The sequence below is a fragment of the Rhamphochromis longiceps genome, linkage group LG4, assembly GCF_057381845.1.
Source record: "Rhamphochromis longiceps isolate RC_006_pf linkage group LG4, R_longiceps_female_GT1.1, whole genome shotgun sequence".
Taxonomy (NCBI): Eukaryota; Metazoa; Chordata; class Actinopteri; order Cichliformes; family Cichlidae; genus Rhamphochromis; species Rhamphochromis longiceps.
In genome coordinates, this window is record NC_140560.1 from 33,898,022 (window position 1) to 33,915,840 (window position 17,819).

General features: G+C 42.1%; 1 protein-coding gene across 3 annotated transcripts; it reads right to left on the reverse strand.

Annotated features, from left to right (window-relative positions):
- Positions 1-1,046: 1,046 nt before the first annotated feature.
- ntf4 (neurotrophin 4) lies at positions 1,047-9,990 on the reverse strand. Of its 3 annotated transcripts, XM_085404663.1 has the most exons (3): positions 9,762-9,990; positions 9,527-9,601; positions 1,048-4,017 (listed from the first exon to the last, which is right to left on the reverse strand). In XM_085404663.1, exon 3 carries the CDS (start codon positions 3,996-3,998, stop codon positions 2,541-2,543), a length of 1,458 nt encoding a protein of 485 aa, XP_085260789.1. In that variant the 5' UTR covers positions 3,999-4,017; positions 9,527-9,601; positions 9,762-9,990; the 3' UTR covers positions 1,048-2,540. The 3 variants fall into 3 exon arrangements, with proteins under 3 accessions (XP_085260790.1, XP_085260789.1, XP_085260788.1); XM_085404664.1 differs by lacking the exon at positions 9,527-9,601 and having other exon boundaries at positions 1,047-4,017; XM_085404662.1 differs by having other exon boundaries at positions 9,527-9,990.
- Positions 9,991-17,819: the final 7,829 nt, after the last annotated feature.

The following is a 17,819-nucleotide window of genomic DNA, read 5'->3' on the forward strand; positions in this document are numbered from 1 at the left end:
ACAGATGACCTAGAGCAGCAGAAGACCACACAGGGTGCCACTCTGTCAGCGCAGAATAGTAAACAGGCTCACCAAAACTGGACATCAGAGGACCAGAAAAACATTTGCAGGATCAGAATTTGGAGGCAACACTGTGAAAGAATGGATATATCCTACCTTGCATCACTGGTTCAGGCTGGAGGTTGGGCTCTAATGTTATGGGGGATATTTTCTTGGCAAGCTTTAGTCCACTAAGTACCAACTGAATGCCATTTAAACAGCACAGTCTGAGTATTATTACTGACCATGTCCATCCCTTTTGACCACAGCGTGCTCATGTTCTGATGGCTGTTTCCAGCAGGAAAAAGCACCACGTCACAAAACTCAAATCATCATCTCAAACTGGCCACTTAAACATGATAAGCTCACTGTACTCAGATGGCTTCCACAGCCTCCACATCTCTTCCAATAGAGCCCATTTGACATGTGATAGAAGAAGAGCAAGTGTGTGAGGCAATCAACACAGACCGAAATCTTTGATGAATGTTTCCAGCATCTTGTTGAATCTATGCCACATGGAGTTCAGGTAATCCTGAAGTCAAGCCGGGATCCAACCCAGTACTACCTAATAAAGTGAGTGATGAGTGTACAACTGGCGTTATCTGATGTTCAAATTTATTCTAGAAAAAAAATGCAAATTCAGGCATATTTCTATAGAAAATACCTCACCTGCATTATAACCATAAAATAGCAACAAAAAAAGGCTCCACCTCAATGTACGTAACTTTTTGGTGATATCACTTTCTTTCAATTTTAACAATCGCTGCTGTTTCCAAAAGAAACATTTTACAACACATATCTCTAAAAGGCGTGCTCTCACTCTGAGCCAGGAATCTACCTGAGTAGCACTTACATCCACCCAACATCACAGCTTTATATCTGTTTATATCTTAAAGGGCTTTTTAATAGAGCAGTTCATTAATGTGTCACTCAGAGCTTGATTTATAGAACGTCATTTGTTATAAAACAAAAACAAAAACGTGGTGAGGCTGACATTTTCCTGGCTGTTTACTGCATTATCTGAATGATGTAGTGATAAATAGATTTTTTTTAAACCCTCTCTAAAGACCTTTAACTGCAATGTGACAAGAAAATTAAACTTTATCCAGTATTTGGACTTCCATGAAAGCATGGATTATACAATTTGTGGATAGAAAATACATGTTTATTGTCTTTAAATAGTGTCAGTAAGTTTATTTGATTGGTTTGTGTTTTGTTGTTAGTGCGGACCCAAAAAGTAAATCCACTAATGTTTTTCGACACATTCGTCACCTTCATGGGGCATAAAAATGGACATTTTCTTGTCATATCTTCACAAATACATATGCAAATAAAATCAGAAAAAATGGGAGACACAGTTTAGATGTTCTCAGGAAACATAAACGTTATCCAGGTGTAGATATCCTAGTGTGTGTAGGGATTTGTGCATGTTGTGCACCTCAACCTTGGAGGTATGTAGTCTTGGCTTGCTCTTTTTCCTGAAGCAATTATTTTTAATCAACTACATGTATCTGGATTTATAGACAACTGAACACAGAATAGCCACAATTTTTGCTTGTAATGGATGATTTTTAAAATGAGGACTTTACAACTTTTAAGCATGTTTGGCACGTTTCCTCTTACCAGCAGATTTCAGCAGCAAAAAATACAATAAAAAGCTAGTAGTGAAAGCTGTACTTTGTATGTACATTAGTTAAGTTCAGAGCATACTGAGTACAAAGTTCCTTTATTACCATGTTTGGCAGGACAACTGAACAAACGCAAAGATGGTAAATCAGCTTGTTTAAGTGTCACATAATTTACAAACCACATGCTTTTACAATCATGAGCCACATGTGAGGCCCACATGCACAGATACATCCTGCCACAAAAAATCCTCTGCCTGGCTGAAATCACGCTAGCATGTGCCCGCGCTGCAGTCTTAGTTAAACCATAACTGTAACGTTTCATGGTAAAATATACGGTGAGAGTTTGGAGCAGTAAAATGGAACCTCAGTAGGGGGCGCTCCTTCCTCTTACAACCCGAGCGGACCAGAGGCTGGAATTATCATCAGACACTGGAGAGACCTACAAGCCCGTGAAGGCTTCTTCTATAAATACACACAAATATACATAGCTTCATACATAAAGGTATACTGGTGTCATATTGTACACTTATATATATATATAGGAATATATTAATATCAAAGACATACACATGCTTACATACTAATCAAAAATAACTTAGATTATGAAAGATAAATCATACAAAAACAGTACTTCTTAAAGTAAAATTTCTATAGGACAATTTTCCCTAAGATCTAGTGTTGAGGTCTTCTTGTTTTTTTAAATGCAAAAGTCACATAAAGTTGTAGTGGAAGGAAAAGAGATATCTGAAAAGGTCTGGATTTAAGAAGAGATAGCTTCCCTCATGTTCTAGGAAAGACCACGAGGAAGAGAAAGTGCACACAGAAGGATGTCAGAGCTGCTCTGCTCTGTGTCACTTCACTTTGTGCTGTCTCTTAAGCCCTCCCCCTTCTTGTCAAAACCTCCCTCCCCGTTGCCGAATTTGCTCTGGACAGCAGCACACAGACGCAGGACGAGTTGATTCGAATCCACCTCCATGCGATTCTGTTTCTATTATCTTTGGTGAGTGCTCGCACGTACGACTGCTTGACTCTACACTCACTGTTCCACTGTTTTTTATCCACTCCCAAGCAGCTGCCCCCAGCCACACCTATCCCTCGAGGTTTGAGAGATTTCGCTGATGCAACAGCACCCTTTGACTGGATCCGGTTGTTGGGATGGTGGCAGTTAGTTTCATAGAAGTACTGTTGTAGAGGTCCTCTCTGAGTCTGGATTTCCTGTAAGACACTGACATTCTCTCCTTTGAAGTCAGTGGCTTCTGTCTTGTTAACCCACACACTTATTGCCTCGCACACCGACTGTTCCCTTGACCTAATACCCTCCTTTGATCTGTCAGTCAAATGTGAGCGTTTATCCCTTTTAACAGGATGGACACCCTCGCGGGTTAATCTAGCAGAGTCTGCCCAAGACAAAGTCGTACTCCTGTCGAGTGCGCGGTCGCCGTGACCCTCGATGCGCTCGTCCATGGCCTCCTGCTCCTCCCAATCCCTGTCCTCCTCCAGCATGCCAGTCTCTAACATGAGCAAAAGAGGTGGGTCCTCCGGAGGTGATGGAGAGGATGAGAACAGGACCCGAGGATGAGCATCGAGAAACAACTCGTCTCCCTTTAAGATGTTATCCAGCCCTCCCAGACCCAGACCATCCTCCATTGTCAGACTTTCTTTAGGAAAACCTCTTCCAGTTCCCACGGTCCTCTGGCTCGCTGTCCCGATTTTTTGTGTATCTCTGAACTGATCTGAAGTTGTAGTCAGTTTTGGTCCTGTTTGACCCTTATGTGTTGTAGCAGGACTCACATGGTTTTCCAATGCAGAAACCTGCAATGGCCTATCAGTAGCGTCCTGAAGATTGTCTTTCTTGGAAAAGTCCACAAAGCCTGCGTATTCATACCTGCTGGTGCTGCCAGGTTTGTAATCCTTGGGAACAGAACTATCCTGGGAAACATCCTCGGCCCTGAGTGTAGCTCGTTCTGTGGGAACATCTAAGCTGCTTCTGTCATTGCTGCCTGAATTGCTGTTTGATTGGTGGGTTCCTCGACTCTCCACCTTGAATGTCTCTTCGTGTATAGGTTTTACATAATCCTTACGGCTCTGGAGGTTTTGTCTGTTGCTGTGTTGACTGAGCGCAGCAGTCATGTTGTAGTCCGTCTGCGAGGCACTTCCATTGAAGCTGTAGTCCGCGGGGGCAGCTGCGAGGCGAGCGGCTGGGTCATGCCGGTGCTCTCTGCGTTTGTCGAAGCCAGGCTCGGCGGTCGCAGTAGCAATCTTGGACACGGGGTTGTGAGGGAAGGGCAGGGCCGAGGCAATCACCATGGCAACCAGGGGAAGCCAGTGCATCACTCCCAAGACGTATCAGCTGGTGGTTAAAATAGAGCAGACACAAGAGGAGAGAGAGCCAACGTTACTTTATACAATGCAAATTGTGGCTTATACAGTTAAACCAAGCACCACAATTAAAGTGTAAATTGAGAGGTTTTACTGGTGGCCTACAGCTTTATGAGACTGGTGCTTTAACTGCTGAGGTATGGCTCTAAAATCTTGGCAGAACTCGTGGAAAAATAGGTACAGCGAGGTCGATCTTTGTTTCTGCAAGAGGAGTTCAGCTATGAATGGTGCACACTTTGAAGAGCTCACCTCCGACAGACTGGCACATATGTGTGTCAGAAACTTTACAGCCAAAGCTTTTAAAGGCATGATTTGTTTCTCTTCTGCTGTTGCTACTTTTCTTCAGAATTCAAGAATCTGGGACTTTCTTCTACATGTTGTAACTTACAATATACCTTCTTGTCAAAACACACACACATAATAAGAAAGCATACCAATACAGCTGAGATAAACCGCAAGTATTCTACCTGTTTACACCTGGGCTGTGAGTGAACTGGTGATGGAAATTTAATGACGGATACAGTACTGCATTCAGCTGCACTAGCCTGGAAGAGTTTCAATTATAGAGTGATCGCTATTGTAAACGTCCTGCCTGCCATAACCTGTATTATCTAAACTTTGTGCAGCTTGTAGTTACAAAAGGCTTTAGTGCTGCTTTTTGTGTGGCAAAAATAAGAAGCTGAAATTCTTCTGTATAACTCCTTTAGGTCATATACACAATATTATGTTATAAAAAGTACATACTAAGCATTTCATAAAACGCATAGTTAACTGTTGACTAGTTAGTTCACTATTATTGTTTTTGCCCATTTTACCTGGTCACAGAATCTTAGAAGAGCTCAATATTATTACAGTATGACACCCACAATAACAATTCAGGGATTTCTATGCACAGAGAGATTTTTGGAGAATAAGTGGCACTTATAAGGTTAATAGGTTTGATATATGTAGACCAATAAAATGAATCATAATACAATACTTGCTGCATTACATGACTATTATTTAGGCTAGGGTACCATGTTGGTGTAACTGAACTGTGGTGTCAGTGGGAGTAGCATTGTATCAACACTATCCAATTTGTTAGCTCTGTCATTTCCTTCTCCCCTTGTCTGTAACACACACACACACACACACACACACACACACATTACAGACGCGTAAATATCCTGTTATGACAGGCCTGATCCCTTCATTACGCTGATAAATTTCCAATTCACTCATGACCTGAATCATATTTAGACATTACAGTTTTCACAATTATGCTGTGGGACCTGAGATACAGTTAAACACCAGTTAAACTCCTGGTTTCAATAGTTTGTCTGACCACTAATTTGAAGGCAAAAATCTTTATTGCCAACCTATCAGATGTGCACAGTTTACAGCTTTTTTTTTTCATCTAAAAAATTATGAGCAAATTTCCTGAAAATCAAAACTAACTGTTAGTATAAATATAGTCAACCAGACCGCACACTCCCTCGTGTAAGCCAAATGTAAACAATTCCTGACACGCAAAGGACGTTTAGGGTGAATTGCTTTGTCAACTCTGACATTATGTGAATGAAATAAAAAGTGAGATGACTCACATGTGACTCAATGTGAGGTTGCCCTCTGACTAACAGTAAAAATATTCCAGCCACCAATCTATACCGCAGGTCCAGCGAGACGGTATTCAAGCAGTACTCACGAGCCTACACGGGGGAGGTAAGTGAGGATTTAGTTATTTGTTTAAAAGCAGGGAAAAGGTCAATTGGAAAGAGTAAAAAATGGAATGATGGGAATGTCAGTGATGTAACGTTGCTGGCGAGGCTCCTTCGTGGCAAAGGATGCAGACTTCTAAAAAACCACAGCAACATAAAATACGTGTCAAAAACGGAATGTTATGACTTCGTTTGTTTGCTGATATTATAATTGTTTGTTTTAACAGGTGTGTAAGAGCGACTGGGTGGGGGGATCATCGGTGGCTATCAGTGAGTGTGTGAATGAGTGGTGACAAAACTAAATCCTTCCTGTGACAGGACCTGTAACTCAATAGAACCACACCCGGGACACAATGCTGCCAGCGAGACGCAGCAAGGTTTGGTTGAGACATCATTCATGCTGTCACCCAAGGTGCTGCCGCTCAAAGTGCCTGCTGACGCCAAATCACACCTCAGCGTGTAGAGCTACATGTTTGCTTAGTTTACTGATCAGTGTACCAGGCCTGCCAAATGTTTTGTGTGATGGAAACCAATTAAAGTGATAAATCTGACCGTTAACACGAAGGGGAAGTACAGGATCAAATATCCCGGACAGCTGTGGAATATGTGATCAGTTGGAGTTACAGGTTTCCTAAAGGCCTTTGTGGAGCACTCAGACATCACACCGAGGGCAGGCAGGCTGACCGTCTAAGTGGTTTCTTTGTAAAACAGCAGCAGCAGGAGCTGCACTTCATCACCATGCTCCATTTGCCACAATGACATGCATCATTTGCTCTCCCTGCAAGGCTAGACACAAAGTTCTTCCACCGTCTGGACCAAACTCAAGCCCTCGCAACCTACACCCCCTCTCCACAAATGAGTATGCACAAATACCCCAGGCCGTCTAATTCAAAAACCTCACCTAGTAAGTAAAACCCTACTCGAGGCTGCACTCTTATGTTAATCCTAATCACCGTAGCCTGAGAGCCTTCAAAATGAGCAGCACAGGAAGAATACCACAGGATATACAGCCTAAACAAACAGATGGAACCACCTCATCGAGCAAAAATCCATGAATAAACAGACTAAACTTTGAGGACACTAACGGAGAGACCTCCAAGAACTCCATTTCTTAGCACTGATTAATATAAGTCCTTGATAGCTCACATGCTGGCTTTCTTTTCTCTGCAATCACATTGGCTGTGCATTTATTTAAGCTTCAGAAAAGCAGTCAAAACAAGGCGGAAGATACAACTTGTTCCCAACCTCTGCAATACAACATTCCCAGCAGATATGAGCATACGTCAGGGAGCATTTTTACGTGACAGGTTGAAACTGTCCTATTTCACTTTGTTTTTAACCACTCTTAAAATGCAATGTTTCCCCTCGCTCTGACAGTTCAGCATTTTACTTTATATCTCTTTCTATGTATTTATTTTTTTAACTCATTTTTATCAGATTAATGTGCTGCTTTTTCTGGTTCTTACATTAAACAGCGCTTTTAGCTGAACACAGATTCGGTCTTTTTTATGGACACTTTTAAATACACATAATTGACATTTATTATTTTGTAAAGACATTTAAGAAGCTGATAAAGCTTTTATAATTCACTTGAAAAATTACAATACAGTAGACACTAACTTCCTGTTAATGGATGATAACTTGTCATACATTTTTCTGTATTATCAAGCCACTTTAAGTTAGCGTGAAACACATGCATCAATCCACATTCTTCACATGCCGTCACTCAAAACTCTTGCTCAACATTAACAATAGAAAAACTTTAAACACAGAATATAAACATAAGTGTTTTTCTGAGTAGATCTGACACCTGGAAAATTGTTCAGACTCCTGCCAGTGTTAAAGGGAAGAAGGAATCAGGGGGAATTATGGTACAGTGTGCCTCTGGCTCTCTCTTGAGACCCACCCCAGGAAACACATGCCATAAAGCAGATCCACACCTGGCAATGGCTACTGTGCTATTTAGTCTGTTTACAAGTTCCACATGTGTGGCTAATGTCAGGCACATCCATCTGACAGCGGGAAAATGCATTCAGTGTTAGGACTGCATTCTCTCCTAAACTAATCCTGCCTCTCTGAAGTTCTGTAACTCCCCCTCGATGGGGGTGGAAGATCTCAGAGGGAAGCTTCCCCCTGAAAACAGTTTACACGTCAGATTGCATCTTTCACCACATTTTAATCACAGGTTGGGTCTGACTAAACGGTCTCAAAAGCATCTATTAGAAACACTGACAGCAGGAGTGGCTGTGACACTATGTGAGATGGAAAAAACATGCAGGTAAATGTTTGTCCTCCCTCTGCTTCGTCCCCTCTTTCGAGGTTAAAAATAAAAGCCTTTATATCCATTTACAGTGCCTTGCGGTCCCGCTGTGCAAACAGCCCATTAATTCCAGCTCTGTGATTGTTTCGTACCATGCTCACCCTGCAGGATTGAGCCCCCTCCTCTCTAACCTTGGCTCTGTCAGTGACACCTCTCTCAAATGACTTGTAGATCTCTCTGGTTCACACTGGGAAACACTTCTAATGAGGTGCAAGCAAGCCATGCGTCTTCTTCTGTTTAAAAGCGTAAAAAAAACCTTAAAAACTGTAATGAAATAATTTATATTACACTCAAACTTGCACTTTCACCTGCAAAAACCACCCACGAAACCTATTCAGCCCCTTATCTGTTGACAGCGCGGAGTTAAGAGATCAGCTGCAGGTATGTTAAAATGGCAACTTGTGTGATCTACCAGCAGGTTTGTGTTGTGACTCGGTAGCATTCACCTCACCTGAGTGACTGCCAAGGAAAACAACATGTGAAAAACCCTACAAGTGTCGGGCTGCCAAGGAAAACACGTAGAGCGTCTTGATCTTCTCAATCAAGTGAGAAATGCTGAGCTTTAAAAAAGAAAGTATGAATCAAATAAAAAAATTAAATTATAATGATCAATTCGTGCCTGTTTATACATGAATGTAATTAAAAAGAGAGCCCGGGAAAATAAATAAATATAAAATTATTAAACTTATAGTAGCCTGACTTATATAACTTTCTGGTTGTTATCCTCAAAGTGATAGGACCTCACCAGTGCCTTTGAACCAGGGCACTGATAAGCTTCCATCTTCTAATCTAACTTAGCAAGTCTACTTACTCAAGTACGTTACTAAATAAGTATTAATAGAAACTTTCTGATTTTACTCCACTATAATTTGTATGCAAAATAATGTGCTTTATAATAATTTTAAAGCTTACATTTTTTTGTTATATATTGCAAAATATAATCATATTAATAAATATTAATTATTATAGCTATATAGATTCAGTTATGATGCATGATCTAGTATAATGTATTGTATAATGCATATATTTTGATTCTGCATAATTCTGCACGTTCTTTTACTGTAAGTACTTTCAGCATATGTTGAACCTACAAGTTTTTTTTACTAATATTTAAGCAGGGTTATGACTTTTTAACTTGTTTCTTCACTTTGCAAAAATGTTATTCACATTCACACTTGTCTACTACATCTGTATGAGGGCACTTGAGCTTGGAAATCCGTGTTTTCTGCACCAGTTTTCTACTTTGTATTTATTTCTCATTAAACATTATAATATAATATGTTTTCCAGCGGGGCCCCACTGCCTTGGTCCCCACTATGCCACTCAATTTACAAAATCATGGAACCGCCCCTGTATCTGTAACTGACTGATTGCATAAATAAATGAAGAAACGTGTCTGTATTTCGATTGAGCTGCGCTGCAGAATATTTAAACATTATTTTGAGTGTACGTGTGTAGCATACCGTTTAGGTGAGATCCGGACCCCGCGTCCTTCCAGCTGACACCACATTGATTATAGTCCTGTCGCTGTTGCTCAACTGGTTTAAAAAAGAAACCCCAAATCACTTTTACACGCTAACCACAAACGCTATTCACAAACATGTCTTTCTCCTTTTTTAATAGTCCGTGACATCGCACGAGTGCACCAAAAATCCAATGAGGGGAGAGAAAAAAAAGGAAAGGAAAGTAGTTACACACCAGAAAACTCTCCTGTCCCGGGAGCGCTTCCACTCAAGAGAAATACTGTATGCAATAAACCCACAAAACTATTACAAATGTTGACCCGCCTGAAAATGTGGATATTCCATAACTTGTTACTGCTCCAAGGAGCCCCAGAGAAAAATTATGTCAGTTCAAATAAGTGAGCGACGAAGTGGAGCGCTGAAGAAGCTACCCAAACGTTTTAAGAACTCCGAACTCCGCCTGAAACGCGTTCAACAAAGCTAGCATTAACTACAATCAAAACTTCCGGTTAACATTTTCAAAATAAAACATGAATTGAGGAATTTGAATTTCCATCGAACGTGACGGAAAGGCAGGGCTTTTATTTTAAAGAAGCACGCAGTCTCTTCAGAATGGCCCTGTTATTGGCTTACTGCTAGCTCGACTCAGTTGAGATTAGTTTCTTGGTGGAAGCGCAAAGACTGGGCGAACTCCCCCCCCCCCCTCAGGATCCTTTAGTAGAATATGGATAAGAGTTCTGGGGCATTCAGCGACTAACATCTGTCAAAGCAGATGTATGAAACAACCGCTCCTAAACAGACACCTAAAAGAGAAAACAATAATTAGCCCCAAAACAAAGTCACATATCTTTGCTAGCTTGGAATTAACATGGCCATGAGATGATCTTAACCGTCACCCCTCCTGTTTTTGATCCCCGCCTCACACTTCACAGGAAAACAGCCAGTAATGCCAGTAATACGGGCACAGATCCAAGTTCGGTGAGTTCATTATGGGGCATCAACTGTAAATTATTACAACCAGCCGTAGCTGCACGGTTGTCGTTTGCAAGTGTGTGAGGCTGCAACATAACCCCGTTTGGCACAATCAAACCTGAAGATGTAACTCTGTGTTTTAATGCCAAATCCAAGTCTGCTTTCAGATTGCTTCCTCTATGCTTGTGCCAGATTTTTAGGCATGTTTGCAAGACACGTAGAGATGTGAGTGCTTACAGGTTAATTTCGATGTTGGCATGCACATCAAATCCTAGGAAAGAGTAAATAGGCCTAAATTACAACAGGAAGATACTGTATACTCTGACAAGATGATTAAGAAAATACTGTGCACTGAGGCTATAATTCATCATGTTCATGTTTAGATTGTTGGGCCTCCTTATCTGAGGACTTTAGGTGGTGATTAGTATGGGGACCCTTGAATTACTCTGGCAAACTAGCCTTGTGTCTAGGAAGGCCATGGCTTCTGTCTGAAAGGTTTAAGGCACCGAAGTGACTTAAACTTGGCTTCAATTTTTCATGGGAAACTTATGAGGTGCAAAAAGGTTATCTATTTTTTTGCAGTCACGTGACCTCTAACCAGATTTTGGAGGTGTGACGTTGTATGGGGAAGGTCTCCGTGGATGTGGAACCCACTTGGCAAAAATGTGTACTCCCCAACCAGTTTGCGCAGTTGCATTTGCAATAAGGTTTTCACCAACTGAGGGTTGCAGGGTGCTGCACCGAAAACCTCCTTGTTGTTACTAGCAAATTGATGCCGCTTTGAAGCAGTACATCATCCATTTCCATTTTTTTTTTCAAGTTTTACTGCCATTCAGCTAATAGTTAGCGAGTGTTTGCAGAGAAGATGGTGCGTTCCATGCAAACTTCCTCCCTTCAGAGGAGCAATTGAATTTGACTCCACACGTGATCCACCTTTTGGATCCCAACATCTTCAACTGGTTCTCATTTTGAAGTGCAAACTTCGGGCGATTGAGACAATCTGCTAGTGACCAAAGCACTTACATTGAGGTTTCTGGTGTAATCCACTTCACCTAGTGATGTTCAGAAGCCCTATATATTTTTCGCTTACCAATAGTGGTTGTATCACATCCAAGCAATGTGTGCATGATGTCATATGTTCCAAATTCCTGATAGTCTTCAGGGCGCCATCATTAGTTCCAGGTAATACTAAAGCTGTTTTTGTGAATTATAGTCATTATTAGAAGGGGTGATAATCCATCATATTGTCATTAGCTAATGACCTGTCAATCACAAATGATCAGCCAATGAGCATGCAGTGTACTACTACTACTTTTACAGTCAGTCCATCACTTGCTTTTCAAGTCTTGTTTCAAAACACCAGCATGGGGACTGCTAAATCACTCAGTTTGAGCCTTCATAACAAGAATTCAGTGACGATTGCATGACATCACAATCAAGGCATCGCACTTTTTTACACTTTTTTTCTTAGGTTGAAGTGATTTATGGAGCTGCCTTCCAGCTGCACAACATAGAGACTAAAACCATTAATGCACACATAGTGGACAAGTCCATGTGCCACAACCCATTAAAAACATTGCTGCATTTCCTGCATGTGCTTCACTTCTTCAGGACATCAAATAAATTGATCAGTTTTGTGTAACTGCTTGCACCTTGTCTATATTTCTTGTTTGTTTTCCCTCCTCTTATTACCATGCAGGAAAGGAGAAATAATTCTCATTTAAATTTCATCAGCTTATCTTCACCAGCCTTATCTTTGTGAAGGTTGCATCAAAACCCCCCAAAATCTTTCAAATTCTTTTCCCTCAATTTATCCCCACTTGTTTGCACAAATGAAAAAGAACATGCAGCTAATCTCCATTTATTTGATAAGAAATGTTACACTGGCTGAAAACAAGTTTTTTGCAGGATGTTCTTCTGTATGGTTGCAGGTTTTCAACAGTGATACCTTTATTACTAACCGTAAAGTGCATTTGAAAGATACTTGCTTAGAAATAGTGAAAATATTTATTGACGCTACAGACAAAGTAGCAGGTGTCTGTTTTTTGGAGCGCATCCAAAGGATGTAATTTATATTTCAATGTGACGTAGTTTTGGCATACTCTGTATTGCATATTTCTCATTAAGTGTGTTATTATGTGTTATTTGATCCAGATCTAGTTCATGTTTTCACATGGTTTTGACTTCCATTCAGTCGTGCAGATATTTGCTGCTTTGATCTTCGCTAATGCTGCAATGCAGGTAGTTTGGATGTACTGTTAAAGCTGGAAAGATGAAAATAAGAGTTGTTGACTGGCCACTCTGTCCGCTCACAGGTCTTCGGGGGGAAAGTCAGCCAAGGCCTGTAGGAGTCACAATGGAGGTCTATAGAGGACGCACAGGCTGACAGACAGTTCAGTGGGTCCTCGGCGCAGATAAGTCACCCCTATACAGACCAGATGAGGGTTCATTGCTATTGACCTGCGAGAACAGCGCGTCCACTGAGCCTCCCCACCTTGAATGGCCTTGTTGAAAAGGAGAGCCATAAATTGGCGGATGAGCAGTGAGAGGAATGGGGGGGGGGGTCTACTCTGCCTCCCCTCTTCATCCCACCTCCCACTCTCTCTTGCTCTCTCACATGCTATCTCTTTCTTTCCTTTACCAAGTAGTGGTTTCCATCTCACCAAACCCCTTTTCCCCTGAATGTTTAAAAAGATGAAAGGATAAGGAAAAGAATGGAGACAAAAGAGCGCAGGCTTGTGTTACAACCCTGCCCCTGAGAGACTGCTCATGAAAGAGTTCGGGGATGGGAGAGATAGGGACCTGGAGAGGAGACACAGAAAGAGAAGGGGGGATCGTGAAAAGAGGGTTTTCAGGCCGCTAAAACGGGTCACTCTTGTATAGAGAGGCAGACTAAAGTGCAGTCTTCACTCTGAGTCGGAGACATTTAACACAGGACCATCAGATGGAAGGCGGTGTTGATATACTTGTACTCACTGAGTGATTGCACAAGCGCACATGACTTCACGTGCACACGCTTTGTTTGTCTTATCCACATCCAGCGTACAGTAGAAGCAGAGAACCTTCTGAGAATTTTCGGGATCGTCTTTGCCAATCAAACACAAACACTTGCGCGCACATACATACACACTCCCTAATGTCTCCTTTGCGGCATTCCTACCCCTTGGCATTTACTGTCAGTCGCTCGAAATCCGTTCAACCCTCCCACCATTCTCTCTATCGCCTTCCCTGTCTGAACTTGCCCTGCGTGCACTTAGATATTTCCACCTCGGGGTGCATCAATGAGAGTTTGAGTGGTTGAGAGAAACAGAGCAAGAGAAAGTTGTTAGCTCGGTGTGGATGGGAATCACCTTCAGACAAAGGCGATGACTGAAAAGGCAGGGATGCGTTTTTCTCGGGCTTTCGCGTGCATATGTAACTGTGACCGTTTCACAGCCGAGGAGACCCAGAGGTTTATCTCAGGCATTCATTCACAGAACAAGTTTTGCTTCATACTACCGCTCTAACACGTCACATTAAAAGCTTTCCTTAATCCTTAAGTCATCAAAACTCTTTAAAGTTAAGCTGCACTATTTAGCAGGCAAATTCAATGCTGTACAGTGGTTTTCTATTTTCAGCAAACAACATTATCATGACTGAAACAGGTTTCCGGTCTTTTATTAAAGCCCTGTAAAAAACAAAAAACAAACAGATTTCTTTTATAGCACAGCGCTGCCTTGTACAGAGTCTCTCCCTTCAGAGGAGCGATTGAATTCGACTCCACACGTGATCCACCTTTTGGATCCCAACATCTTCAACTGGTTCTAATTTTGAAGTTTCCAGATGTCGCTCTTACTCCCATCGGCCCCTGTGATGAATCTTTCCCACAGGCAGCGCCATCAGGCATCAGCTTGTTGCCTCTGCACTGGACATCCTCCTGCATTTGAAACTCAGATCCGAACGAAATTGGAAGGTAGCTATTATAGCAATTATTGCAAATAGCTGAGCCGAGCTGTCAGGGCGAGGCTCTCAGTCTGTCTGTCCATAACAGAGCCACCAAGTCAGGCCTCAATTACACATCCTCAGCCTCCCCAAGGTACCTGGTGTCAGTCCTCCATCATCTCCTCTTCCATCTTCACTCACTTTGAACGTTATTTTAGTGTCTTCACCTGATTTCCTGACATTTTCAATCCTTTTCCGTGTTTCTTCCATCACTCGCCTCACACCCGCCGCATTCCACCCCTAAAAAAACCTTCTCTAATGAAAACTGCACTGCCATTGCTACCACACACGTACACACTGAGGTATAGCTGCATGTGTTTCTAATTTCAGGCGTAATGCTCCGTTCTCCGCAATCTGACCCAATTAGCCAGAGCCTGCTGGAAATGCCCCAGTCGCCAGACACGGTGGCAAAGAGGTAAAGGTCAAAGGTGAGGTCATTCATGGGGGAGTTCGAATTGATGAATGCATCACTTCTGCCTGCCTGTCTGTCTTTGACATCCCTGTGTGCGCCACTTCAGCTGCTGTCCAGTTTCCCCATGAACATATTTAGCACAGGTGGAGGTTTGAGCGCAAAAAGCAAGCCAAGCCTGAAATTGAATTTCACAGCTTACTAAAGGTCAAAGAGGATGAGTGACAGGGTCTGGAGCCAGACCACACATAAACATGCAAACAGCGCACATGTACACCGAAGCAAAGAATGCACGCACACACACGCACACACGCCCATACCGATACACTGCCGCTCTGACAAACAAACAGCACATGCGGCTACAATTCTTTCCTGCATGAAACTGAAATTAGCGTATGGAATGTTCACCTTCGGGAAAACAGTTTGGGAGGGAGAGGGAATATGAGCATCAAAGCTCCAAAGCCCTCATTAGGAGAACGGGGTTTGGTAATTCAGTTTAATGCCTAATTCGAAACAGGTTCAAATGGGTGCAAAATGCAGACTGGCGCTGTGTTGCATTGCCTAGCAGTCTGCCTCGTTCCACGTCTCTCTCAGTTTGGATTTTGTGTGATGTGCGATGTAGCTGGGTCGTTGTCAGTTTACGAAACGGCTTCACGCAACGCATGCACACACTCTGCGCGTCTTGTTTACATCATCTGCATCGCTGTCACCTCTCCCCTTACAGCACCCCTCTCTCTCCCGCGGATCACCTCTCAGTCACTCCTCCTCGTCTCCTTATCGGTGCCTCCTCAGTGTCCCGTTACAGGACCCAGTCCACCTACAGCGGCTACACTTTCATTCAGTCTGGATCCCCTAGATTAGACATGCAGCCTAAATAGTGAGTGATCTATTTACAGTTACATCCTCCGTGTCGCCGACGCCGGCACAGTCCACATCTTCCTTGGTTCCCCCCTTCTTTGCCCTCGCCGTTCCTCTCCATCCCCTCACCTCCTCTTCCATGTGCCCTATTTTTTGCCAACAGGGGAAAAATGTTACACATTGTAAACTTTACTCACTGTACAACACCCGTAGGATTGGATTTCAGTGGCAGACTTTGTGTTTGAACTGGTCTGGCAATTAGTAGAGGATAGACTTACGGCTCACCTACTGCACAATGGAAACACCGGCCCAGTTGTACAAGCCCCTGTTCCCATTCTGCCCCTCTCCATCTGTCCTCCTGTGGGACTGTGTGTGAGTGGTGGGTGTGCATGGAAGGGTATGTTTGAAATTCTTGTCGGTTGCACAGATTTCATGTGTGCGAGTGTAAATTTGTTGTTGCTGGCACCGGATAAAAAAAAATCAAACTCAGTAGATGCCAAGACTTTAAGAATACAGTATACAATGCACTAAGATCTGACTTATAACTGTGGTGTTGTTATGAGTAGAAACTAGTGTTTGTTAATGTATAATTTGTGTAATAATCAAAGATATGCCCTTATAAAGGAAAGATAACAAATACTCTACATGAAAAGTAGAAACCTGTGAGGCAGAAAAATGAAGCCAATGCAATTTGTCTAAAAAGCAATTGAGGTTGACTCCATTAGCGAGCCAGTTCTCACAGACGTCCACATTAAGATGTTCAGCTTTGAAGCATTAAAACTGTTTGCAACAGTGTGTTGCAAACACTGTTTGATCTCTGGTTATAGTTTCTCTCGTAAGGTGTAGATTTATGGATGTGGCTGCTTTGATTAACATTGATTAACCTTACCTGCACTAATTCAGTTCCCTAAATCCAACCAGTCAAATGTCTCTCTTTGGCTTTTAGATATTTGTTAACAGAATTATACTACAAATGCTGTGCAGTGTAGCCTGTCTGAGAATCTTGTGCTCCAATTGTGGTGAGTGAAATTCTAATATGTTATTAGTCTGTCACTAATTAGCAGACTGCACCTGTGCAGCTCATGCATGCTGCTTGCTAGCCAAAGCTTTTTAGTGTTAACTGATAACTTTGCACTCTACCCTCTGTTCTGCTCTCTGGGTTGCTTTTCACTAAAACGCTAATGCTGAGGTTTCAAATACATAGTCGGGAAACCATGACGTCACGGTGGTTGCATCCATCGTTTTCGTGCAATTTGTGGAATAAAAACAAATGTTATGTTTGTTTAGCTTTTGGATAAAGTGACATTGTAATATAAAGCATCTGTACAGTCTTGTTCTTATATTAATATTCTTCTCGTATTTGCTTAAATTGACACTTAAAGTTCAACTCTAAAGAATATCTTACTGACCTAAATATTTGCTGAATGTGTTTTTGTGTATCCTTAAGCTAAAATTAGAATGGACTCAGCAACAAGTGACATCTGCTCGGCAGTCCAGATTCCAGATCAGAATTTCTGTTTTTTTTTTTATTTTGGTAGTTTTTTGTTTGTTTGTTTGTTTGTTTGTAATGAGCGATCCTTTTAGAGATACCACAGAAGGTAACTGAATGTGCATCAATTTATAAAATCACCTTTATATTAGTGCTATAGTTTTGAGGTAATTTTATTTTACTCTAGTTTTTGTCTGTCTGCCAAGCCAGCAAGGAAACGGCTGTGCGGGTTTCGTACTATACCGAAGAATGCTTCCTTATTAAAGTCTGCAAAGTCACGTTGTTATACAACATCATGTATGACAGTTGAGATGCTACACTCATAAATCACCCCCCCCCCCCCCCCCCTTCCACCCCTCCCCATAAAGCCTCGGGCCTCCAGTCTTTACGACGCAGCGCTCTGGAATGACAAACCTGAAACTTCTCATCGTCTTTATCACTTTATTTCTAACTCCGTGTATTGATAAAGTGTCACGGTTCATGGAAAAAGCCTGACCCTTGTATGTGCAGTATGTAGCAGCTCCACCCTTGAGCCCCCATGCACTTTGATGCCTCACCGACTGACACTGATATCTGTCAATGTA